This window comes from Enhydra lutris, unplaced genomic scaffold (assembly GCF_002288905.1).
Source record: "Enhydra lutris kenyoni isolate GAN:26980312 unplaced genomic scaffold, ASM228890v2 scaffoldscaffold29, whole genome shotgun sequence".
Taxonomy (NCBI): Eukaryota; Metazoa; Chordata; class Mammalia; order Carnivora; family Mustelidae; genus Enhydra; species Enhydra lutris.
The window spans coordinates 2,556,142-2,584,118 of NW_019154113.1; the positions used below are offsets into that span (position 1 = coordinate 2,556,142).

The window sequence follows — 27,977 nt, forward strand, 5'->3', positions numbered from 1 at the left end:
CCTCGTAGGCCCCGCCCCCGGCCGCGTGGACCCCGCCCCTCGACCGAGCTCCTTTCCCCGCGTGAAGCACCCGGGGGTACAGTGGGTCACTTTCCAAAATGGCGCGCGTGTTGAAGGCGGCGGTGGCGGCGGCTGCCGAGAGTGCAGTAGGTGAATACCCAGCGCGGGCGGGGATCTCCGGGGAGCGGGGCGCGCGGGACGCGAGGCCGGGGGCTGGGACAGGCGGCGGGTGGCCAGAGCACCTAAGTCCACTGCGCTCTGTCCCCCGGTCATCACCTGTAGGCAGGAGTAGATGAAGTCAGTGGCAGAGGGACAGTGAGTGTTAATTTCCAGTGCACCGTAGGAGACGGGAGAAACCAGAAAGAAGGGCGAGTCCTTTAAAAAACAAGGTGAACTCCCAAGTCCTTCCAGTATCCCGCTGGAAACCCTTGGAGGTCAGTTGTGTGAAGAATACCAAGGGAGTGTTTTTTTTTTACCTCCTGCCCTAATATATTTATTATTCCGTATGTAAACAGGAAAGACAGAGGCAGACGGATTTGGGAGGTTCCTTGAGTCTTCTACACCTCCATCAAAAAAAAAAAAAAAAAAAAAAAAAAGCTGGATCAACTCAGTAAATGACAGAAACTCAAGTTTTCTGACTCTCAAGCCACTCACTTTCTCCTCTTTTTCTTTTCTTTTTTTCTTATAAAGATTTCATTTATTTATTTGACAGAGAGATCACAAGTAGGCAGAGAGGGAGGAAGGGAAGCAGGCTCCCCGCTGAGCAGAGAGCCAGATGCGGGGCTCGATTCCAGGACCTGGAGACCATAACCTAAGCCCAAGGCAGAGGCTCTAACCCACTGAGCCACTCCAGCACCCCTCTTTCTTTTTGCTCTTTGTTCTTCATCACTATTTCAATTAATGAAATTCCCTGTTAGGGAGAGTGCCACGTGGTAATGTCTCAAGAGTTACTCCTGAACATTGACCATAAAGCCTTCAGTTCAGGGATGAACCTTTAGTAATGTTAGATCCCTTTGCTAGTTAGTGCTTTCTCTAATCCGCCTATTCAGATGTACAGTTCTAGCCGTGTGTTGAAGTCCCATCTTAAACTAACCAGTTCTTTATTGACCACTGTAGTCTTCCCGACCAGTCACAACATTTCTTAAACATTTATCATTGCAAGTCACCAGGGCTAAGTTAGAGCCACATACAAAGAAGTACGCCATAATAGTTTTGGTTGTCTCAGTACTTTATCAGTTTGAAGAGGTGGTATGTATATATGAGAAAATACTATAACAGGCTGAGCACAGCTTGTTGAAATGAATCTGATTAATAGGTGAGTCTAAAGTTTTTATAATAACACATCCTCCTGGTCCCTCCTTTCTCTCCTTGGTAAGATACAAGCAGCATCTTAGCTCACGCACAATTGCAAGCAACCCTTTGCAAAAAAACAAAGATAAGAACATGAAGACAAAAAGTCATCTCTTACGATCTCTTAGAAAACCCTGTTAGAATGTAGATATTGTGCATAAAATATACACTAAAGATATTAAAAGTTGAGGATCAAAAGAATGGTAAAAATTTCAGAGGAAAGAGAAAATTCAACATCATGGTTTAATAACACCAACTTTGATGTCAGACAGACGTGGGCTTTAGGCCCAGCTTAGTGTGACCTTGAAGAAATTAATCAGGCCTAATTTCCTTGTCTGCAAATGGGAAAAATAATATTTTTTGATGCATGGAATTATGGTAAAGATTGAAGTGCTCACTGAACTATTACTGTTAGGTCTATTTTATGGCTATGAGAACTAAGAGAGCTAGGCTAGCACATGATGTACTCCTACTTCAGAATTCACGATTTCGCAGTTTGGTTAGGCAAGATTACAGACTTAGGCAAGTTTACAGGGTAATATTGTTGCATAACTCTCACAATGAAATAAAGTCATAGGTGTCTACTGGTAGTGAGGTCAAATCAACAAGATGGTATATCATGGTATGCCATAGGATTCAATTCTCTACTGTTGGTAAATCCCAGCAGTATGGAGAATGTCTAAAGACTAGGGCATATCTGCACTGGGGATAATAACCAGTTCATACAATTCTTGAAAGGCAGAATTGTTACATAGTTTCCACTTCTACATGATATTAGGATTTCTCAAGTTAAAGCAATAGTCATGAGCAGTGTGGGAGAGTTAGAGGGTTACTCTAAACAACTAATTGTAACTTGAAAAAATTGTAAATCACTATTCATGTAGCAAAAAGCAAAAAGCGGACCATGCCTATAATACCTTCCAGCAGCATTATTCCACCGGAGTGTCAGTAGTCACTAAACACTGAAATACAACCAAAGATCTAAAATCACAGCCCACACCATAAGTTTCCTAGAGTAAAAGGAGAGTGGTTTCCTTGTGATAAAAAGTAGTAAATTGTGGATTGATGGAATGATGCAGGGAATACAGAAATACTATGTGTGCCAAAACATTAATACAAGTAATACAAGTAATCTTTAGTGTTTGAGTCTAGTCTAGTATCACATATAGGGTAGGTGCACAGTCAGTTTTTTCCTTTAATAGTGCAAAATATGTTAGAATGTTAGAATATATTAGAGATGTTTATGTTTATAAGCAAGTTATTGATGTAACCTTTCTGTAAGTGCTAATAATGATCATTCTTGAAATTTGCTATGTACTTTGTGCCAAGTACTTTTCTAAACCCTTTATATTATTCATTTTAGTCTCATGACTACTCTATGAGGTAGGTATTATCTTCCTATATGAGAAAAGAGAGACACGGAGAGGGTACGTAACTAGGGTACTAATGCCAAGTTACAGAACGAATGGTAGGGTCAAGATTTGAACCAGGACAGTTTAACACTGGAGCCCACATTCTTAACCATAAGACATGCTGCTTCTCATATGATACTTACACACAAAACCTGAAAGTGAATGTATAAATAATAATTTGAATATTAGAGAAGAGACATTTTTATATGTGTATTTTTAGAAATATTTTTATTCAGTAGTTGATGGGGGCAAACTACGAGGAAGGGAATATAACTTCCAAAAAGTCATACCTTTATTGCAAGAACTAAATGCTAATAAAGATATATTTTTTTGGTAAATTATATAACATCTGCCACAAGGGAAAAGTAAAATGAAAATAGTGTATTCTAAAGGCCAGCTCTGATTTATCCTCCTATTTCAGATGCTTGAACCTTAAATAACCCCACTTTGTCTTTTATTGTGGTTAAATATACAGAACATAAAATTTGCCATTTTAACCATATTTAGGTGTACAGTTCAGGGGCATTAAATAAGTTGGCCCTTGAACAACATAGATTTGAGCTGCATAGGTCCAGTTATACTCACAATTCCCCAGTAAAGTACTGTAGATAAATTTCTCTTACAATTTTCTTAATAATATTTTCTTTACTCTAGCTTTCTTGATTGTAAGAATATAGCATATATATTACATGTAACATGCAAAATATGTGTTAATTGACTCTCTGTGTTATCAGTAAGACTTCTGGTCAAGGCTTCTGGTTTTGGGTAGTTATATGTGTATTTTTGACTGTGTTGGGGGTTGGCACTCTTAACCCCCAAGTTTGTTCAAGAGACAACTGTATATTTGTATTGCGAATCCATCACCACCATCCATCTCCAGAACTTTCACCATCCCACCCTGAACCTCTATACCCATTTAACAATAACCCCCATTATCCTCCACCTCCAAGCCATGGTAACCATTATTCTACTTTTTATGAATTTGACTACTCCGGGTGCTGTATGTATGTAGAATTATATAATATTTGTCCTTTTGTGAGTGGCTATTTCTCTTGGCATGTTTTTAAAGTTCATCCATGTTGTACCTAATGTGTCAGAACTTCATTCCTTTTTTTTTTTTAAAGATTTTATTTTATTTATTTATTTGAGAGACAGAGATCACAAGTAGGCAGAGAAGCAGGCAGAGAGAGAGGAGGAAGCAGGCTCCTTGCTAAGCAGAGAGCCCGATGCGGGGCTCGATCCCAGGACCCTGAGATCATGACCTGAGCCGAAGGCAGAGGCTTAACCCACTGAGCCACCCAGGCGCCCCAGAACTTCATTCCTTTTTAAGGTTGAATAGGTAGTCCATTGTATGTGTACACCACATTTTATTTTTTCATCTCTCAATGGACACTTAGGTTATTTCCAGATTTGGCTATTGTGAATAATACATCTACGAACATGAATATGTAAATATCTCCTTGAAACCCTATTTTCAGTTCTTTTGGGTATATACCAGAAGTGGGATCACTGGACAATGTGGTAATCTTATGTTAGGACCCCACCTTTAAGGAACATAATACTTCACAGAAAAACAGGAGAAGCTCAGAAAAATGAATCCTACTAAGGACACACAATAAATTCCAATTTGGCTTGCAAAAGATTGACTTCATGAAAAAAGGTAGTTTTGAAAATAGAAGATGATCTGGGGCACCTGTGTGGCTCAGTGGGTTAAGCCTCTGCCTTCAGCTCAGGTCATGATCTCAGGGTCCTGGGATCGAGCCCCTCATAAGGCTCTCTGCTCAGCGGGGAGCCTGCTTCTCCTTCTCCCTCTGCCTGCCTCTCTGTCTACTTGTGATCTCTCTCTGTCAAATAAATAAATAAAATCTTAAAAAAAAAAAAAGAAAGAAAATAGAAGATGATCCTGATAGGAGACAACTGTGGCCAAGTTATAGAACTGTGAGGAGAAATTTACTTTTATTATGGAGTCATATGTAAGTGGGGTTACAAAAGCATGGTGTGTTTACTGACTGGGATAAGTAAAAAGTTATTCCTACTGGTGTTTTAAACAGGTTGTAAATATGGATATGGTGCTGTGGGGAATCCACTGGTTGAATGCTGAAAATATATGGACTTCTTACCAAACAACTTGGAAGGCACTTCTAATGAATGTCTTTCTAAGTATGTTATGTCTCCGCAAATAAGATACACAAAAGTTCAGACTTGAGAACTTACTACATGTTCTAAAATTAGATTATGTAAAATTTGCACAACTTTGCAAATACATAAGAAAACAGTGAACTGTACACTTCAAATGAGGGAACCTTGTCGTGTGTAAATTATAGGAAGACATTATTACATGTGACTTTCAGGCCTGTTAGGAAGACCTTATTACAAGTGATTATTCACAGTTTTGTGGCACTTTGTACAAACTCAACATAATTTCTTTTAAACAGTAAGTGCCTTTAATGCATTTGAGTACAGACCCTTACAGCTGAAGCCTTGTTTGGAGCCCATGTTTGGAAAGACTGGTCTGAGATAAATGCAATCTGGATGGAAGGAAATGCAATGTTACTTTTAAGTCAAGACACTGAAAGTATTTAGTAAGAGCCAATATTGAAAGAAAGATATGAACCAAAGTTAACATACAGACCAGATTTGGTAACATATCTATTTCTTATATGTGAGATTCTTGTTTCTTAAATCTGTAGATACTCATCTTTGCAATCCTGTTGGGTTTTAACACTCTTGTTTTTATTTTTTTTAAGATTTATTTATTTGAGAGAGAGAGAGAGAGCACATATAAGCAGAAGGGAGGGACAAAGGGAGAGGGAGGGAGAAAAGGACCGCTTTATTCCATGTTTTCTGCCCCAGTTTGCTTAGTCTATAGGATTGCACTTTAGACTTAGCTAAATTAATCCCATTGTTGTTGTTTTAAGGTAATTCACATAATGTAACATTTTAAAATATACAAGTTATCAACATTATATTTACCAGTTTGTATAACCATAATCTTTATTTAGTTCCAAGACATTTTCATCATCCCAAAGGGAAATCTTGTGCCAGTTAAGCAATCAATCCCCATTCTCACCTCTGTCCAGCCCTTGGCAACCACTATTCTGCTTCTTGTCTCTATGGACTTACCCATTCTGGTTATTTCCTATAAACATATGACCTTTTATGTCTGGCACCTGTCAGCCTAATGTTGTCACTTAGTATAGTGTTTTCAGGGTTCATCCATGTTGTATCATTGCTTCATATCCACTACATGGATAATATTCCACTCTACGAATATGAATCATTTTCCATGGCCGTTGGGAATAGTGCTGTCATGAAAATTTGTGTACGAGTTTTTGTTTGAGTACATGTTTTCAATTATTTTAGGTACCTAGGAGTGGAATTTCTGAGTGACATGCTAATTGTATATTTAACTTTCTGAGTTTTCCAAACTGTTTCATGGCAGCTCTATCATTTTACATTCTTACTGGCAATGTACAAGGATTCATTTTCCACATCCGCATCAACACTTTCAGTTGTGGATATGAAGTGGTATCCTGTTGTGTTTTTGATTTGCCTTTCCCTAATGGCTAATGATATGGAGTATCTTATATGCTTTTTGCTTATTTTTATGTTCTTAACCCTTCATTTTTTTAAGTGTGTTTATGCATTTACTCTCTACATGCAATGTAGGGCTCGACCTCCTGACCCCGAGATCAAGAGCCTCAGGCTCTAGCAACTGAGCTAGCCAGGTGCCCCTCTTAACCCTTCATTTTAAAGAAGTTGAATTACTGAATTCTAACCATTATCATTGTGTTTATTTTTGTTCTATTCCCAGAGACCAAAAAAAATCAATAAAGTATTTTTTTCTCAAGCTAGTTTACATTTCTAGAGATAAAATGAACCTGTAACTACAAAGTCTTGACTGTTACATTATATAAAGTTGTTATTATCTTTCTATTTTCCTAACATATGAAGATTTTATGTTCCATTGAAAAGAAAAAGAACCAGTCATTCTACTAACTCCTTCCTCCTCTCCCATTTCCAGATGATAAGATGGTCATGGAGAAAGGTAGACCATAGGGAGGCTTCCGATAACATGAGTTGCTTGGGCTACCTTTTCAATGTCAGAGGTTTTAGAATGTTCCCCCAACAAACTGGAACAGTATATAAAACTTTACCTTCACTTGGACATCTTGTAATTTATTCCTTTGATATTTCTATATGTTCCATTGCTAGTAATAGGATGCCTGCCAAAGAACCACCAGCTGCCTCAATTTGTGTAGAGATAACACTAATAAGGAGAATTCAGAAATACCTAGACTCATTATTTGATACCTTCAAGATTTCACAGAGCAAATTACTTCTTTTTTTTTTTTTTAAGATTTTATTTATTTATTTGACAGAGAGAGAGAGAGATCACAGGTAGGCTGAGAGGCAGACAGAGATGGGGGAAGCAGGCTCCCTGCTGAGCAGAGAGCCCGATGCGGGGCTCGATCCCAGGACCCTGAGATCATGACCTGAGCCAGAGGCAGAGGCTTAACCCATTGAGCCACCCAGGTGCCCCCAAATGACTTCTTTTGATGTGCATTTTGCTCTAAAAGATCATTGGCCTTACCTACCATGTGTTTTTTTTTTTTTAATACAAATACATTCTCTACTGAACGTTCATTGCAAAATGCACAGATAGTAAAGATGTGAGGCAAGAAAGGAAGAGCAGTTTGACCAGTTATTTTGTTGGTTGTTAGCATTTTTTTAAAAAGATTTCATTTATTTACCTGACAGAGATCACAAGTAGGCAGAGAGGCAGGCAGAGAGAGAGGGGGAAGCAGGCTCCCCGCCAAGCAGAGAGCCCGACTCGGGGCTCAATCCCAGGACCTGGGATCATGACCCGAGATGAAGGCAGAGGCCCTAACCCACTGAACCACCCAGGTGCCCTGGTTGTTAGCATTTTTAAAATTCATTACCACCATGCTCTTGAGATGGTTTCTTGCTCTCCACAGATTACCCTGCATACCACTCAGTTAGCAAATGATCATTGTATATCAATAACAATGAGAATGGCTGAATTTATTGTGCACCTATTATGTATGTCTGGCACTGTATTATATTTTTTATACCAAATATCTAATCTTTACAGCAAACTTAGCAAGATAGATATTTAATGGGTAGTGACAGAATTTTTTTAAAAACCGAAATAAAATGCAACAGAGTAGAAACTGTCAGAGCACATCACATCTATTGAGGAGTAGGTATGCTTTTCATGAAGTTTACTTTCAATTGTACATTTATGTACATGTGTACTAGTTTGGAATACACGTGAATTTCAAAATGCAGGGAGTCCATAGAACTGAGCTAGGTCATCTTGTTGATAATGACAACCTTTGGGTATTTCCATTATCAGTAATACAGGCTTGCATACAGCAGAAGATTATCTGAGGCTGAATTTTGCCTTCTACTGACCTATGATACATCACATTTGTCAAGCAGTACCATACACTGGTTACCAATCCCAGGGGAAGACTCTAAACACTTCTCCCCATTGCATCTTGGTGTCAGAGTCTTCAAAGAAAACACAAACAGTAGATGGCACAATGCTTTACTTTCATAGAAAGGAGACAGAGCAAGATTACCTTTAATAGTGGGTGTTGGTCCACCATTGCCAATGAGTCTCTCCCAGTGGCCAGTGCAGGACAGTTTACATATGCACTCTTCTCTTGTGCTGTCCCCTCTCCACAGAGGACTGATAAAACAGTGAGAACTCATGTAACGTATGACACACAAACTTTAAGCTGAGACAAAAGGGCATTCATTGAGCTGGACAGAGGGAAAGCTACTCTCGGGATAAGGTGATAAGCCCTGCACAGGCCCTGTGGGCTCTTCTCTCTTGGTAAGGAGGTTTTCTTCTTTATCTGACTGAGTGGGGGGTTGAAAGACTACACACATGAGACTTCCTTTCCCCACAAGGTTTGTGGTCTTAAATAGTGTCATTTTAATTTCCTTATTATCAGTAATTTCAGTAAAGGGGAATTAATTATTTGTTAGCTGGAGCTCTGTGATACTAAGTACTGTTTAATGTATTTTCCATTAAGAGCTAAATCTAATTGTTTAGAATATGTGTTCTTCAATTTGCCATTTTGTACCTTTTTTTATTAGCTGATGTAGTTTTACAAGATTATTTTTAGACCTCTTGTATGTATAAAGCTTTCATTCTGGGGAGAATCTGGCTCTTCAAATCCAGTGTATTGGGGACTGGGGAAACAGTAATCCACAGAGAGAACACATTACAAGTCTCTTCCATTTCTAAATGAAAGAGATTTCTTCACATTCAGAAGCAGTTCTGCTTCTAAGTCTTCAAAATTATAAAAAGGAACAGTTTTAAAAAAATCTCGTCTCAAAGGGAATTCTCGGAAGTTTAAGGACCCTCTTAATCTTTGCTTGTTTTTCTCGCAACAGTGAGATATTTTCCTTAGTAATTATTTTTTTTTAAATGACATTGAAAAGCACTGTAGTGGTTGTGACTTTTGATACATATTACTATAAGACAAAAAATCAGTTATAAGTAGAAATAAAATTGCTTGTTCTCATCATTGAATGTGTGTTGTTTCCCTGTCACATTCAAACTTACCTTTTGTGAAATGCAGAGAATAGCAAGTAATCCTTAATGCTGTGTAATTGTCCTTTAAGTGTGATCAATAAATAAATTATGAAAAATACCATCTTTGTTTTAAATCTAAAAAGCTCAGAATTAATTTTTTGATTCCGGACAATTGTTTCAGAGCAGAGTAATTTTGACATAGTTTTTCCATTTATCTACCTGATTTAACTTCAGTAATTAAAACCAGAATAGGTATATAAATGATTTTTACATGTATTATGCATTTCTTTTTTTTAATTATTTTTTTATTATGTTATGTTAGTCACTATACAGTACATCATTAGTTATTGATGTAGTGTTCCATGATTTATTGTTTACGTATAACACCCAGTGCTCCATCCAATACGTGCCCTCCTTAATACCCACCACAGGGCCAACCCACCCCCATCTAAAACCCTCACTTTGTTTCTCATAGTCCACAGTCTCTCATGGTTCATCTCCCCTCCAGTTTCCCTCCCTTTATATTCCCCTTCCTTCTCCTAATGTTCTCCATACTGTTCCTTATGTTCCACAAGTAAGTGAAACCATATGATAACTGACTTTCTCTGCTTGACTTATTTCACTCAGCATAATCTCTTCCAGTCCTGTCCATGTTGATACAAAAGTTGGGTATTCATCCTTTCTGATGGCTGTGTAATAGTCCATTATAGACATGAACAGACACTTCTCCAATGAAGACATAGAAACAGTTAACACCACATGAAAAAATGTTCATCATTAGCCATCAGGGAGATTCAAATCAAAACCACATTGAGATACCGCCTTATACCAGTTAGAATGGCAAAAATTAACAAGGCAGGAAAGAACAAATGTTGGAGAGGATGTGGAAAAGGGGAGCCCTCATACAACATTTCGTGGGAATGCATTGAGTTTTTTAAAAAATTAATTTTATAAATCCATTAATTCTCAAAAGAAGGATATCAATGGCTATTCCCTTTTTCAGGGTTTTTTTCCAGACTTCAGAATTCAGTTTCAAAAGTAAGAACTTTCTCCACATCACAGTCCTCGCTTCAAGCGGCAGGTCCTCTGTGGAACCTGGGTCGACTCAATCATGTAGCAATTGCAGTGCCAGACTTGGAAAAAGCCACAGCATTTTATAAGAATGTTCTGGGGGCCCAGGTAAGTGAGGCGGTCCCTGTTCCTGAGCATGGAGTGTCTGTTGTTTTTGTCAACCTGGGAAACACCAAGATGGAGCTGCTTCATCCGTTGGGAAATGACAGTCCAATTGCAGGTTTTCTGCAGAAAAACAAGGCTGGAGGAATGCATCATATCTGCATTGAGGTATTTTATTTCAATGTTTGGTGTTTCAAATTTCTCTTTTACAAAATGTCTTTTACTCTTTAAGACTGTGTATTTTCACTGTCATCGAAACTGGCATTAAGTTCTTTAAAGGGGATGGTAATAGTGGTCTTACTCACAGATGGATCCGTGGGTATTCTCTTTCCCTCTAGAAGACTGCAGAATAATAATAATAATATATTTTATCAAAGTCTGGATTGAACAGCCACAACAAAGGCCACCAAAGCTGGCCAAAGCAGATTTGCATCTTTGCTATAGTATTTGTTGATTATACATAACCTCCCGTGTAATAGGAATTACAGCTGCTTTCACTATCACAAGGCAATTAGAAGAAGGTGAAAAGACTTTATAGAGTAAGAATTTCCATATACATGCTAACTATTCTTATGATTATTTTCTATCCTTAAAATTCTAATAATAACTTGTTCCTTATTATAAAAGCGATACATTTTCAATTACTGACCGTGATTTTTAAGACCTTTCAATTGCATCTTACAATTCCCAAGAAAATCTTGAAATGTTAGACAAGAACATTTCTCATTAGAGAGCCTGTATCTGTAGATACTCATGTTCAGATAACTGCCTTTTGTAAAACCAGCAATACTAATTACACTTCATTTAAATTATTTTGATAGGACAATTCTTTTCGTAGAAAGAAAGGCATAATTAATTTGTAGGCCTTGTTCCTAATCCAGAAGAGAAGGGGGTTGATTCTAGAATGAATTCAAGGATTTATTCAATTCATTTTGCAAACATATTTAAGAACCTACAGAGGGTACTCCACTGAGTAATGCGATTCAGCAGTGAAGAAGAAACAGGCCATGCACACAGTGAGGAGGGACAGCTATTTAAAAAGGCAATTAGAGTATCCTATGATAAAGCAGGATTAATACACATGTCTACTCAGTAACATCAATAAGGGAAAGATTGCTCCTGGCCGGCGGAGGAGGTGAGAAGGCATCACAGGGCCTGAGTTGTAATGAAGGTGAAGGAATCTGGGGACAGATCAACAAGAGGAGAAAGGTATTCCAGGGGCACCTGGGTGGCTCAGTGGGTTAAAGCCTCTGCCTTCAGCTCGGGTCATGATCCCAGGGTCCTGGGATCAAGCCCTGCATCTGGCTCTCTGCTCGGCGGGGAGCCTGCTTCCTCCTCTCTCTCTCTCTGCCTACTTGTGATCTCTGTCTGTCAAATGAATAAATAAAATCTTTAAAAAAAAAAGAAAAAAAGGTATACAAGGCAGAGGGAACAGCATATGCAAAGGGATAGTTATACTAACCACTCACATTGAATCCTCTGGCAGTATATGAAGGACTCAATGTGTACTATTTTCTTTCATTTTCACAGCTACTCTATGAACCATTCTACTCACCTTTGACAGTTAACTTGCCTCTAGTCAAATTAGTAGTAAGTGGGAAGGCTGAGGGTCAAACCCAGATTTGTTCTGATTCCAGGATCAGCACTGTGAGCCGTTGTACCAAATTGCCTTCATCATATTGGGTAATTTTGAAATTTGAGGCGGGGGAGCCATAACATGTTAGGAGGTAAACATACCTACTATTTAACCTTTACACCTTTTTGGGGAGGTTAATTTTGGCTGCAAGTCTTTATTTCAGTGGACTTTAGGGTTTGTCTGAGACATCTCCCCAGGATGAGAAGCAGGATCATCAACCTTTGAACGGACTCTTCCCTCTCCCACACTGCAGTGTCTGTGTTCTACATCAGAGAGTCCATGCCTTCAAAGGAAGCTGCCATGTGAGTTAGAGTTCAGTTAAGTAAAGAACAGTGGAAGTTCAGTAATGTAACAGTGTATTCAAAAGTACAGATTAAAAGGGGGAAATGAAAATGTAATGTCAGTATAAAATAAAGGTGTACAAGAGGAAAAGGTGTGAAAAGTTAGTTTTTAAGTTAGTATGACACCCCCTGTCATCGTTCTCTGTTTTTGGTAAAAAAAAAATACAGTGGCTTAACTAGATACATGGATAGATGGATTTTATTTTTCTCTTCTCAGTCTAAAAGGTGCTCCAGAGGGGAGGGAAGGCAGAGAGAAAATACAGGGCAAATGCCTGTAAAGAGAGGGTCTAGAAATCACACACTTCACTCTGCTCATGTCCCATCAGCCCGAGCTTAGTTACATGGTGCTCTCGGTTGCAGATGCATCTATAGGCAGGCGGTTAGGTACCCTGCTAACGTTTACGCTGTTGCTATAATTAAAAGGAAGAAAAGGGGAAACCATACCGGAGACCGCCAATCTATGCTATGCTTGGTAACTTTTAAAAAATGGTATTGCCAGAATAGCATGACACTTTTTCTGCATGAAGATATGCTGTAGGATGGAAACACGGGAGAGTTAGCGTCACTGCTGCTGCAGTCAGTGAAATGAAGTCGTCATCCCATGCAGGGGTTCGATTCCCTGACTCACCGGAAAGAACAGAATTCCTCGCCTATCCTTGAACAGGACACATTTCTGTTGAATGAAACTGCTGAGATTTCAGGGTAATTTTTCTTTTTTAATGTAAAGATATATTTAATTATTCTTTTAATCACAGACACAGGATTAGGCAAACACCAAGAAGTGGACGGCATATTAAACTGGGTGATTTGAGGAGAGCTTAGAAAGGGAATTACTTACAAGATGTGGGCCAAGTTTAGGTAGTCAACAGTACATGGCACAGTATCGTTAAGGCTAGTTCTGGGATGGGATGGGGACTATTAGAACCTCTAAATCTGAAGGGGCAAGTGAAAGACCATTACCAAGACCTACGAGGGAAGTGTCTTGAGCAGGTCTCTAAACAAGAGGGATGGCCTACCTCGGGGGGAGCAGGCCAGGGAAACTGGGCAGGGCAGGGTGGGGGAATAAATATCCCTACTTCACTTGTCCCTCACCTCCTGCCTTTTGTTAGCTGAGCCCAGTTGGAACCCAGAGGAAGAGCAAGTTTATGAATGCAGGTAAACTTCCTGACAACAGAGCACGATGAGGCAGAGGGGAACACAATGAAGGGGGAAGCCAGAAAGGGAATGGAAGATTTCTGGCATACTTTCCTTCCCGTTGACTCTTCAGGCTAAATTATTAGAGCACAGTAGAACTTGGTCTATTCTGGCTAATATAACTTGGGTCTGAAATTGCCTTTTACTAAAGGTACGAAATATGATAGAATTGGTCAGAAAATACTTCCTTGGTCATTACAGTTACTGTTACCATCAATATGCATTATCCTACACTGTTGTAGTTGTTGTGGCAAACAACAGCTATTTGATTTTTTTTTTTTTTACTTGGGTCAAGACTTCAATGGGCATAAGTAATAATTTTCATAGAGCAGAGAGGAGATAACTATTTGATTTTGCATAGGATTTTGTGGGCTGGGAGTTTGGGGGAGGGCTCTGCCAGCCAGTGCTAACTTGCAATCCCTCATGTGCATATGGTCAAATGCTGGCTGGGGACACAGTCATGGGAAGCTCTATCGGGCTGGGCATCCCACAGGCCTCACCTGAGGTGGCAGCTGATTTCCAGCTAGCAGCTGGGTGCTTGGCCAGGCCTTCCAGTAGGAGCCCCTGCATGTAACCTGTTCAGCTTCAGTTGCTAATGGTAGTTCTAAGGATAGTTGGACTTCTTAGTGGGCAGCTGGCTTCCCCCAGAGTGTCCCAAGAGAGCCAGGCAGGACCACGTGGCCATTTTTGTCCTAGCCTCTGAAGTCCCACCGCAGTCTCTTTGTCATACACAAACTCTTCAGGCAGACCAGCTGCAAGGGAAGAGGGCATAGACACTGCCTCTTAATGGGATGAGCAGCAAAGAATCCATGGACACGTTTTACAAGTGTTTAGCCATCAATGTGCTAATGTGTTCTAAGCAATAGGAAAATGTGGGAAACTTTTAAATGCTATAGAATGATTTTGTTTCCAAAGAGCCAGAAGTGGGAACCAGCAGCATTCTCATATGCATGAGGAAGTAACCTATCTAGCTTTTGTATAAATAAGGAAATTCAAGACCCATGCTTGGTAAGGTAGAAAATGATAAATATTACATACACAGTGATATGTAAAAACCAGTGACTTTGGCTTTTCCTGTTTGGGGGATAGGCAATGTTCAGAAATTCGTCTTTCTTTAAATTATTTTTTAAATTGTGTTAGTCACCATACAGTACATCATTAGTTTTTGATGTAGTGTTCCATGGTCATTGTTTGCGTATAACACCCAGTGCTCCATGCAGTCCGTGCCCTCCTTAATACCTGTCTTTTGCATCCACATGGATGGGACTGGAGGAGATTATGCTAAGTAAGTAAGTCAGACAGAGAAAGTGAATTATCGTATGGTTTCACTTATTTGTGGAGCGTAAGGAAGAGTATGCAGGACATTAGGAGAAGGGAAAAATGAAGGGAGAGGACTCAGAAATGTGTCTTCTGGTGATGCTCACAATGTTTTATAGTTTTATGGCTCCTAGCCAGTGATTTCCTAACGCCCTTCCTTCTTTTAAAATGTTAAATCCACCCCATCAGAGAAGTGACTTTCTTCTCTGCAAATCACCAGCATACTTTATATACTTTTCCCTGGGACCTCCTATAAAACCTCTGGTTTAGCCGTGTGTCTGCTGTGGGCGTGCATCGTACTTTCAGTTGGCTTAAGAGAGATTTTAAACAAAATGAACTTTTTTCTTATATGTGAATTAGTTTCCCACCCACTTATCAACAGTTTTCTGTCAAACTTGGCTTTTGGTTTCATTTTTTCTTTCCCAATCTCTTATACTTGTGTGGCTTGCCTTTTACTAGACTAGAGAAAGTTTAAAAGTCACCTTCCCTTGCTTGTGTATGGACCAAGTGGCCTGTTTTCTCGCACAGCTTTTACTGATGCTGCCAGTGTGCACTTAGTGCCTTCTCCAGGCCTCTCCCTGAGGAGATGGTCCTGATACTGAGTAGAACTAGCTGTGCTTTCACTGAGTAACTTGCCCAGAGAGTAACGTATGTCACAATGAAAACCTTTCTTATTCAACAAATTTGTATTGAGGTTGTACAAAATGTTTAATGCTCCCATGCTGGCTAGTAAAGACCCCAAGTAACATCCCCCTTCCAGAAGGACCCTTCCCTGGGACCCCTCCACTCCTCACACGTGTACACGTGCACATACACACACTTCATCAACTAAAGGGTTAGCACTTTCTGCAGGGGTCTTCCAGAACTCTGATCCCTAACAAGTTCCCCTCTCTTTTATTTGGCTGGTGTCTTTGTCTGCATTATATTGCTGATAAGTATTTTCAGTTTCACTCTGATCCTCACTGCCTTCAGTCCTGGGGATAGGTAGCTGAACAGAACACAGAGTCCCTCGCTTCCTGGAGTTGGGCTTGCTTCATTTATTCACGCATGCCCTGCATTTTCCACAGAGGATTGGTGGCGACTGACCAAAATACAGTTTGGAAGATATAAAATAATGAACATAAATAATAGTGCAAGTTAAAACAAAAAAGAAGTGTGAGGCAAAACTAAAGGTAAGATTAGTATATCTATTTGTTTTACCCAGTATTGCTCCATGGTTTCCAAAACCAGAGGGAAAATAAAGAATAGTCAAAATAATTACGGCTCCTTCCCCCTTCTTTCCCTTCCCTTCTTGAACCAGTCGGTGTTGAAGACTTTGGGTAGGGCACAGCAAAATGGTGTCAGTGTTTGTGGGGAGGGCTGGAGTAGCCCAGAGCAGGGTATTGGGGCTAGAGTGGGGTAAGAAGAACATCAGCAAGTGGACGCTGGCTGCCATGAGAAAACCAAGGACTGAGTCAGATGCCCAGGCATGAGGAGTTCCAGCTCAGGGTGTCAGTATCTGAGCAGGATGGGGGCAGAGAGGTGTACCTGCAGGGAGACAGCCCAGCTTCAGATGGCTGCTTAGGAAGGGCATCAGCGTGGAAGGCTAGCCCAGTGCAGGCCTGTTGAGGGTGGCATCCATATGGGTGGGAGGGGGGCAGCATGGAATGTAAGAGCCTAAATAGTGTGAGGGAGGTATTAGCACCAGGTATTGGGGGGGTGGAGTGGGGAAGGGTACCTTGCATGGAGAGTCAGGGCCTGAGTCCTGTGAGGAGTGTATCAGTGCAGAAGGGAGAGGGTGACAGTGTGGGGAGTTGAAGCCAGGTGGGGTGGTGAATGTTCTCACGTGAGTCGGCCTGATGTGGGGAGCCAGGGCCTGAGCGGGCTGAGGCAGACATCTACATGCGCTGGAAGCAGGTATAGGGAATCAGAGTCCAAACACCAGTGTACACCTTGGGGCAATTCTCTGCATGAGATTGGGACCCAAGCAAGGTGAGGAGGACTGTCATGCAGGGAGTGCCCAAACCCAAGTGGGTTAGACCTCCACACAGGGGGCCTGGTGATGTGGGGTAGTGATTGGGAGCGCAGATGGCTCGGAGGGGCAGCCAGAGGAGAGGGAGGGGACATACATGTGGTGAAGAGTGCATTGCTGAGGGAAGGACAGCAGCAGGGATAAGGGCTGATTTCCTAGAGGGTTTAATAAAATAAGTATAATCAAGATAATGAGAGTCAGGTTTGCCAGTCTGAGAAATGGTATTACAAGTACGGAAAGGATATTAGATTTCATCTAGAGGTAATCCTACTTGCACCAGGCTGATGGGGAAAAGCACATGATAAAAATGTTATTTAAAAAATAGGATTGGGGTGCCTGGGCAAGCTCAGTTGGTTAAGTGTCTGCCTTCGGCTCAGGTCACGATTCCAGGATCCTGGGATCAAGCCCCGTGTCCAGCTCCATAGGGAGTCTGTCCCTCTTCCTCAGCCCCACTCCTGTTTGTGCTCTCTGTCTCTCTCAAACAAATAAATAAGATCTTCTAAAAAAAATAAAATTAGAAATAAGATTTTAAAAAGTGTAAAGAGATGCAGCAGTTTTATTTTCTGAGTAGTCCCATACTAGAGGACTTATTTTTTTATGGTTTTATATCTTTTATAGATCTGTTTCCATTGAGCAGATATTCCTTATGAAAGGAAAACTCTAAGGCTAGTAAGACAACTTATTTTGCATACTGGGGAATGTCTATTCTTCAACCAAAAAGGCAGAAAAATCTGCTTTTTGAAAAGTTCCATTCTCTTTTTGGCTTTATAATAAATCCTAGGGCATAGTTAAGCTCCATGAGTGATCTCACTAGTCACTAGTTCCCAGATGTGAGAGTTTCATAGAAAGATAACATTTTCAGAAAACAGAACAAAACAAAAAAAGTGGACAGTTTAATGAGGTTTTAAACTTTGTGTTATTAAGGGAAAAAAAATCTAAACTTCCAACTACTGCTAACATCATTTTGTAAGAGAAAGTGCAAATTTATTACCAAGAAAAAGTAAGAAGGAAAAGAAGAGATCCTCTTAGCATAAAAGAATCCTGTCAATTAAACAAATGTGGAAGTTGAGGTGAACTATGCCCTTCTGACATAATTCTAAAGAATACACAGGAACCCTTTGAGCCCCATGCAAAGTAACATTGTTAGGTTTGCATAATTTACTGTTTTTAGTTTGGCGTGGAGAGACAATTGAAACAAATATTTTATCCAGACTTTTCATTTTAACGTTCATGGATTTATGTTAATTTGGAGATTAAATTTCATTCATTATTGATATCATTTAGGATTATTGTAATTTTATATAAAATAAAAAGCCTTTATTTTTGGAAGTAGTCAAAATATGCACCATTGAAAGTGCATTATTCTGTAAATTACTCAATGTAGAATTATTGAATCAATGTAGTTGTATACCTGAAATTAATATGTTGTATGTTAATTATAGCTCAATAAAATTTTTTTTTAAGTAGCACACTACTTCATAAAATTTGGTCACGGAGAATTATGTACCTTAAAAAATGTTACTTAGTCCAACTCCTTGCCTTCAAACAAGTATTGACATTTTTCAGATGAGGCAGTTCAGGATCAAAGAGAGCACGAGATTTACCTGAAGATTCTGAATTCTGTTTGTGACAGTCCAAACATCTTTTATTTGGAGTACTGGCACTCTTAATTTAAAAATGACAAGAGAAATCAAAATAAATTTTCAGACACAAGGTAAACCCCACAACCACTACTACCCCCCCCCAAAAAAAGCTGATAAGAAGAAGAGATAAATACCCCAGGTTTTCACTTAATGGCATTCAAGGTCATATAGAGCTATAAGATGCATAACTGTAATTGTACAAAGGACTGTAAAAGCAAAAATTCGTAGATGGGTTATTATTAACTGTGTTATTTTTTATCCTTAAGGGGAAAGACTTAATTTCCCAAGTCAGATTGCTTTGCATTTCTCATAACAAAGTACATAATGCACCTACTTTCAATTCAGAAAATTAAGATAATTTTATTTCATTATTTTTATTACTCCCAAGCAAAATATTAGGAGTGCTCCTGAAGAATTGTAGATTTTATAGCAACACTCTAACAGAAGGATGAATATGGCATCCATGAATATGGCACTGATTTTGATCTTTAAAATCAAAATCAGTAATAGAAATAGATGCTCGTGCAATGTTAATGTAGGCATCAGAGACACAGGAGTCAACACAAAGTGCCCTGGTAAATGTCTCTATTAGTGTAGGCATTTTTTCAAAATATAAATCTAGTTTATTAAATCTCAGAAATATTTCTTGAATTAAGGGATATTGAAGAAGCAGTATACTAAAAATGGAGATGCAACATCGTATTTGTAGATATTTATACTTGGGTAGAATGTTCTATAATGAGAATATCCATGATCATATTTAGCGTAGAAGTTACCAAAAGGACACTTGGAAAAAAAGTCATGATTCTGTTATGAATTTTTTCAAATGTAATGAAAGTAGAAAAAAAATAATGTAGAAGAAGTAGTATAAAAATATAATGTAATGAACTCCCATATTCCCATCAAGCAGATTCAACAATTTTCAACATCTTGGCACATTTGTTTTTTTTTTTTCTTAAACTATTTAAAAATCATTCACAACATGTAATTTTACCTTTATGTAGTTTGTGTCTCTAAGAAATGAACCATGATGATATTATCATAGGATCAAATTTAAAAATAAATCTTTTGTCACCATGATATACACAGTCCATGAGGCAGATATGTTAGATTGATTCATTGATTCACAAATGTCTCTAGATAGACTTGTTCTAATCAGGACTCAAACAAGGTCCACTTATTACAAATAGTTGTTAATCTCTTTAGGCCCTTTAAAAAAAAATTATTAACCTCTTACTAGTATAGTACATTTGTCAAGATTAATGAACCAAATCAATACATTATTATTACCTAAAATCTATATTTAGATTTTCTTAGTTTTTAGCCAGTGTCCTTTTTCTGTTCTAGGATCCCATCTAGAATAACCACATTACATTTAGTTATGTCTCCTTAAGCTCCTCTTGCCTGTGACACTTTTTCAGAGTTTCTTTGTTTTTGATGACCTTGATATTTTTGAGGATTACCGGTCAGTTAGTTGTTTTGTAGAAAGTCCCTCAACTGAGATTTTGCTCATGATTAGATAGACTAGGGTTATTGATTTTGGGGAGGAAGACCACAGAGGTACATATCACATCAAGGATGTCATCAACATGACTTATTACTATTGATATTGACCTTTATTCCATACCTGAGAGAATGTCATCATGTTTCTCCACTGTAAAGTTACACTCTTTTCCCCTTTCTCCATAATATAATCTTGGGAAGGAAGTCACTGTGTGAGGCCAATGCTGAAGGGATGGAGAGTTATGCTCCATCTCTTTTATAATTCCATTAATTATTTGGAATTTTCCTGAATGGAAGATTTTTCCATTCTTCCCCATTTATTTATTTAATTATTCATTATTCAATAATTTTCTTATTTATTAGGACATTTATTTATGTCAGTGAGGATTTATAGATATTTATACTTAGGGCTATAATCCAATACCACTTTATTTTGTTGCTCAGATTGTTCCAGTTTTGTCAAAAGGGCACTTTGGGTTGACTCCTATGTCTCTGATATACCTCATCTTTTTGTTTGTTTTCCTCCTACATTTCCTTAGTTTCTGGCACTGCAGGGTACTCCAGATTTACCATTTATATCCCCTGGCCCTAGCCTAAAACCAGTCATTTCTCCAAGGAGCACTGGTTCATTTTACTAGAGAAAAGTATTAGAAACCAAGATCTGGGCTCTGTTGTTGCTACTGGAATGTCACTGTTTCTTGGCCTTTTGAGCTAACAGAGCAAGGACATATATGTATATATACTGGATGGATGGATGGATGGATGGATAAATGGATAGAGATTTCTTTAGATAACCAGATAGAACTTTTACAATGTATATATATCATATTCATGAACTCATGAGTTCATACTGATGTCTCTAACTGTAACGCATTACCATGGGAACCACTGGATCCTTCTTTACTTATTCATAACTGCCCATTCCAACTGAGAAACTTGGCTCCCACTATCTGCCATCCTTTTATTTAGGGAAACCAGAATAGACCATAAGAGAGATGTAGAACATGGTCAAAGGTTTTATCCATATATGTGGAATCCCAGAAAAAGAGAAGAGAGAAAATAGAGTAGAAGCAATAATCAAAGAAATCATCTAAGGCCGTTACCAATCTGAGATAAGACATCCACCTGCAGATTCGGGAAGCTCAGCAATCCCACGTAGGGCAAATTCAAGTAAAACCGTACCTGAGCACACCACTGTCCCGCTGAAAACCAAAGATGAAGAGAAAATTTTAAAAGCAATCAGAAAAAAAAAAAAAAAAGACAACAGAAATTGTGAAATAATATGTAATGACATTTTTTTAAGATACTGACAAAAAACACTGCCAATGTAGAATTCTAAGTTAGCGGAGATAAGAGAGGCCAGATTTATCCCCTTGCCTCAAACAAACGAAAAATCTGAACAAAATATATGAAACGATTTTCTGGCATTGAACGTCAGACAGCATAACACATTCTTGAAAGAAGGGAAACAAAATGAGCCGTGCAATTTCCCAGCTTACTGGCTGGAGAAAGTTTCCAGGAGTCTGGGGAAGCCAGGGTGATTGAGTTTGCAGTATAAAGTATGGGAAAGAGAGATGCCTAAAGAGAGTTTTCCAGAGATCTACAGTATCTCTCAGGTCTTCATCTGAATATTGAGCCGTGCATTCACATGAGGAAGCTACCTGAGGTTGGGAATAGAACTCTGGAAGTATTAGAGGTGACAATCCGTATACCAGCTGGAGTAGTTTGTGTTCTTACCCACCATAGTGGAAATCCTTGTGATTTATGGGACATAGGGTAGAATATTGAAAAGGACTTTGCCTTACCCATGAAGAAAATCAGTCCTAGACTAAAGGCTGCTCTGATCCTTCAGTAAGTGGGTAAATAAACTGTTATATCCAAACACTGAGTTATTTTCAACACTGAAAAGAAATAAGCTATCAAGCTATGAAAAAAGAGTGGAGGAATCTTAAATATATATTATAGTGAAAGAAACCAATCTGAAAAGGCTAACTACTGTCTGATTTAACTATATAACATTCTGGAAAAGGCAAAACTATGGAGACAGTAAAAACATCAGTGGTTACCAAGGGTTGGCGGTGGGGGAAGGTTGACTAAGCAGAGCACAGAGGACTTTTAGGGTAGTGAAAACACCTTGTAATGATGGGTACATGTCATACATTTGTCCAAACCCATAGAACGTGTAACACCAAAATGACCCTAAGGTGAACTTCACTTTGGGTGATAATGCTGTCAGTATACGTACTCAGTTGTAACAAATATCACACTTTGATGGGGTATGTTGATAATGGCAGAAGCTATGCACCTGTGGGGGCAGGGGTTATATGTATGAAATCTTTGTACCTTGGGTCAGTTCTGTGAACCTAAAACTGCTCTTACAAAAAGTTTAAAACAAAACAGTCATTCTAGAATTTTGCAATTGTTGTAAATATCCTTCAAAAATGAAAGTGAAATGGAAACATCTTACATTGAACAAAATGAGAGGATTCCTGTCCGGTAGACCTGCACTATAAGAAAAACCAAAGAAATATTCAGGATATAGCATTCATCCCTTTAGGATAGAGGAAAAAAATACCAAATGAAAATTCAGATCTTTACAAGGAATGAAGAGCATCAGAAATAGTAAATTTGTAAGTTAAAATAAAATAACTTTTTCTTACTTTAAATTATGTAAGAAACAATTGACTTGAAATTTTTAAAATGTAGGGTTTATAACAGAAGAAAAACTTATGATAATGGTATGAAGGTGGGGAATTGCACAAAGGGAAGTATATTGTTGTAAGTTTCTTATATATATGAAGTTGTAGACTAATCGGATAAAAATGTACATTGTGAGCCCTAGAACACTCGTTAAGAAAATTAAACAAGGGATAACTAAAATATAATTAAGATAAAATTGAATAGTACAAAAATACATTTTTCCCCAAGTTTTATTTAAAATCCAGTTAGTTAACATACAATGTAATATTAGTTTCAGGTGTAGAATTCAGTGATTCAACACTTAGAGTACGCATTGCTCATCCCAACAAGTTGCACCCTTTATTCCCCATCACATATTTCACTCCTCCTCCACCCACCTCCCCTCTTGTAACCATCAGTTCTCTATAGTTAAGAATCTGTTTCTTGGTTTTTCTCACTCTCTTTTTCTTTTTTTTTTCCAAAAATACATGTTTAACCAACAGAAGTTAAGAAAGGAAGAATGAAGTATTAATAAGACAAAAAAAAAAAAAAGATGATTGATTCAACTATATGAATGTTAATTAAATACAAATGGATTAAACAATTAAAATCCAAAGATTATGTATCTGGATTTTAAGAAAAGATTTTATTTATTTGACAGAGAGATCACAAGTAGGCAGAGCAGTAGGCAGACAGAGAGGGGGAAGCAGGCTCCCTGCTGAGCAGAGAGTCCGGTGCAGGGCTCGATCCCAGGACCCTGAGATCATGACTTGGGCCGAAGGCAGAGGCTTAACCCGCTGAGCCACCCAGATGCCCCATATCTGGATTTTTTTTTTTAAACCCACAGACCTAAAAATTGAATTAAGAAAGCAATTCCATTTATAATAGCATCAAATCAGTTAAATACTTAGGAAAAATTGAACAAGAGAATGGTAAAAATTATACTCCAAAAACTACAAATCATTATTGAAAGATTAAAAAGGCCTCAATAAATGGAGAGATATTTTATGTCATGCATCATATGACTGACTATTGTTAAAAATGGCAATATTCCCTAACTTGATCTATAACTTAATCCAATTCCTATCCGATTCTGTCTAGCTGGTATCTTTGCAGAAATGGACAAATAATCCTAAAATTCATATAGAAATGCAAGGGATCCCAAATAGCCAAAGCAATCTTGAAAGAGAATAGCAAAGTTGGAGGATTTACACTTCCTCATTTCAAAACTTTATACAATGCTACAGTAATCAAAATGGCATGGTACTAGCATAAGGATAGACATAGAAATCAATAGAATAGAGCTAAGAGTCAGACATAAATCCTCATATATACAGTAAGTTTTCAACAAAAGTAACAAGACCATCCAATGGGGAAAGACTCGTCTTTTCAACAGATGGCTTTGGGACAGCTGGATACATGCAAAAGAATGTATTGGGTCGGGGGACGCCTGGGTGGCTCAGTTGTTAAGCATCTGCCTTCAGCTTGGGTCATGATCCCTGGGATCGAGCCCTACATCGGGCTCTCGGCTCGGCAGGGAGCCTGCTTCTCCCTCTCCACTCACCCTGCTTGTGTTCCCTCTCTGGCTGTCTCTCTCTGTCAAATAAATAAATAAAATCTTAAAAAAAAAAAAAAAAAAGAATGCATTGGGTCACTTGCCTCACACCATAGGTTTTATAAGATCTAAAGATTCTTTTAACTGTGGGACACAATACAGTGACATGTAGATAGATGAAAAGCAAAAGTCTTTCTTCCTTAGAACTCCGAATGAGAGAAAGCTGCTGTGTAGGCCACATGAGATCGCACCTGGGGACAAAGTAACAGCAAACTGGAGCTGTAGCGGGCAGCTTAGTGGGGCAAATGGGGTGGGGTTAGTTAGTTTTCATAGGCTCCCTTTAGATTGGCTAATCTGAATAATTCTGTGGGCTCTGGGACATATCGACTGTACCTGGTTGTCTGGTATCTATCTCTGGGGAAATTAGAGTGGGCACATAATGGCTCCAGAATGTGAGACTGTTAAGGGAAATGGTTGAGATGTGGACTTTATTAGTTGCTGGAGAAGAACTGACCAGCCTCTAGCCAGGGCCTCAGAACTGGGTCAAGACAGCATTTCACAAAACCCCCCAAAACCCTCAAATATTAAAATTAGAATGGGTCAAAGACCTAAATGTAAGAGCTAAAACTATAAAACTCTTGGGGAAAAAACAGGCATAAGTTTTCATGACCTTGAATTGGTCAATGGTTTCTTAGATTTAACACCAAAAGCACATGTAATAACACTGGGCTTCCTCAAAATTAAAAGGTTTTGCATAAAGACAACACACAGAATAAGGGAGAATATTTGCAAATCACATATCTGATAAGGCACTTAAATCCAGAGTGGTCAAAGAACTGTTACAGTTTGTTTTTATCCTTAATCTTCTGTCTGCTTGATGTATGAGATACTGAGAGCTATGCATGTTTGGTTTGCTTTTTATTTTTCTGTTAGGTACATGCAGAGTCAAGATTGTTTTGTCATCTTGGTGGATTGTTCATTTTATTTTTAGGTTGTATCTGTTCTTATTTATTTGGCATATTTCACTTTAAATTTTGAACACGTGGTTAAACTATCTCCAGGTTTGCTGATACGTGACCCATAGCTCCTACCTTAAATTGCATGGTTTCTGTCCTGGCCAGCCCCTGCCCAAAGACTTGGGTATGGCCAGCTCTACTTTAGGAATCTATCTGGTCATGCTCTACCCTAAACAAAGACACTCCTCTCAGGTGACATGGGTTATCTCCCAGACATTGAAGCAAGACCTCTCTTAAGACAAAGCCAAATTCTTTACTAGTACACATATATGTAAATTTTATAAGTTTATTTCAGGATTTGGAGGAACATGTGCTGAACTGAGGATAGTAGTTCATTCACTGTGGAGAAAAGAGAGTGGTGCTAGTAAAAGGGTACTCAGCTTTATCTGTATGTTTAAATTTTCATGTACTGCATAATTTAATTACTTTAAAATGAAAAGACTAACTCAGACTAACTTTGGGAAAATGGAAAGAGAAGTTACATTCAATTAAATGAAATTCATTATATCCAGATATGGAAAGATAAGCCATCAGGAGGAATTCCACTGTTCTGAAAAAGATGAGAGTAGACCAGTTATTTCAAGATACATGAAGTAACCATGGTTATGGTCTGGGCCTAACTTTGATATAGCTATCAAGTTTAAAATGAAACGTCAGGAATGTGTAAATAATAGAATGTATATTTTACTTATAGTAATCTAGTATCCTCCTTGTCAGTTGTTTGTCAAGTTTTAGAATTTAGTATGTAATCCTTGGCTCACTGAAAATCAGATTCTATAAATATGAACATTTGTTAAATCTACATGTTGGGTACATGGGTGTTATATTCTCTGTGCTTTTTTTATGTTTAGAATGCCATTAGGTTATTAAACTCCAGAGTGATTTATAACTGCCTAGGAATAGAGGATTTTGTATACCTTCCCATCCATTTATTGGGTTCTTAGCCTAAGAAGGATGACTTTCCAAGATAGAGGAGCATCACTCTTTCATCAAATATATAGAAACACATTTGCTTCTTTTCAAGACTGCCAATAATATGAAGGAAGTAGAAATGATTTAGAAGAGTTATAAAATTATAAATGTTTGGATTTTTTAGAATGGGAAAAAAAAACATTTTGGTGGCAATTTCTTAGTAATTTACATGAAAATATGAAGTTTTAATCTCAAAGGTGGTTTGGCAGGTGGGAGCTTTGGGGATCCAGAGGAGCACTCCTATCTTTTGAGTATGTACTATAACCTGTGTCATATACTGCTAAGATCTTCTTTTTTTTTTCTTTTTAAAGATTTTATTTATTTATTTGACAGAGATCACAAGTAGCCAGAGAGGCAGACAGGGGTGGGGGGGGAGCAGGAAAGGGAGCAGGCTCCCTGCTGAGCAGAGAGCCAGATGCGGGGCTCGATCCCAGGACCCTGGGATCATGACCTGAGCTGAAGGCAGAGGCTTAACCCACTGAGACACCCCAGGCACCTCCTGCTAAGATCTTCTTATCTGGTTTCTCATTTTAATCTCTTGCCCATTTATATAGGCCTCATCTCTCTATAATAAATTATTATAAATTAGGAACTCAGAGCTCTTAAGAAAAAAGAGTATGTGCAGTATCACCAATAGTACCACTAAGAGAAAGTATCAAGTGTGACATACATTTATTAGGTTATAAGGAGTAATGTTTACTAATGGTGAAAATTCTTAAGCACTGTGGTTGCTCACCTATGAGAATTTGCCGACTTCTTTTTCCTCTCTGGAAGCAGTAAACTTATTTTTGTGATGGTTTAAGAATGACTCTGCCCGAAGGCAGAGGAGATAGACCTCATGAGCTTACCAAGTTTCTTCTACGTTTTAAGATCCTGTAGTTCGGTGTTTTTGTGATCTTGATCCTGTTTTTATTTATTTCCTTTTCTCCAGGTGGATGATATAAATGCAGCTGTGATGGATTTGAAAGAGAAGAAGATTCGTAGTCTAAGTGAAGAGGCCAAAATAGGAGCACATGGAAAGCCAGTGATTTTTCTCCATCCTAAAGACTGTGGTGGTGTTCTTGTGGAATTGGAGCAAGCTTGATTTATATTTGCAAGAAACTTTAAAAATCCCCACCAAAATATACTGAAAATCCCCAACGAATTATACTCCAGCATTGAATCCTTCACTCCTTCCATCACTTAAAAGTTCACAATTAAAGGGGCACCTGACTGACTCAGTCAGCAAGGTGTGTGACTCTTTATCTCAGGGTGGTGAGTTCAAGCCCATGTTGGGTGTGGAGATTACTTAAAAATAAAATCTTTTTAAAAAGTTCAAAATCAAAAATTAAATTACAGGGGTGCCTGGGTGGCTCAGTCGGTTAAGCGTCTGCCTTTGGCCCAGGTCATGATCCCGGGGTCCTGGGATCAGGCCCCAGGTGAGGCTCCCTGCTCAGCGGGGAGTTTGTTTCTCTCTCTCTCTCTCTCTCTGCCCCTCCACCCACTTGTGCTCTCTCTCCCAAATAAATGGATAAAATCTTTTAAAAAAAGCAACCTAAATTACAGAAAGAGATTTTTTAAATTGTATATATATATAATATTTATCAATATATATAATTGAC

General features: G+C 38.6%; 1 protein-coding gene across 1 annotated transcript; it reads left to right on the forward strand.

The window, feature by feature from the left end:
- The first annotated feature begins 65 nt into the window (after window positions 1-65).
- On the forward strand, window positions 66-27,977 carry LOC111152639 (methylmalonyl-CoA epimerase). Its single transcript, XM_022511177.1, has 3 exons — window positions 66-150; window positions 10,340-10,677; window positions 27,308-27,977. The coding sequence occupies exons 1-3, from the start codon at window positions 99-101 to the stop codon at window positions 27,458-27,460; spliced, it is 543 nt and encodes a 180-aa protein (XP_022366885.1). The 5' UTR covers window positions 66-98; the 3' UTR covers window positions 27,461-27,977.

Bases quoted from the DNA above. Each gene is read 5' to 3' on its own strand.
- LOC111152639 (XM_022511177.1), top strand. From the start codon at position 99: ATGGCGCGCGTGTTGAAGGCGGCGGTGGCGGCGGCTGCCGAGAGTGCA. The intron at 151-10,339 runs GTGAATACCCAG...TCCCTTTTTCAG, and splicing joins GGCTGCCGAGAGTGCAGTAG to GGTTTTTTTCCAGACTTCAG. The intron at 10,678-27,307 runs GTATTTTATTTC...CCTTTTCTCCAG, and splicing joins TGCATCATATCTGCATTGAG to GTGGATGATATAAATGCAGC.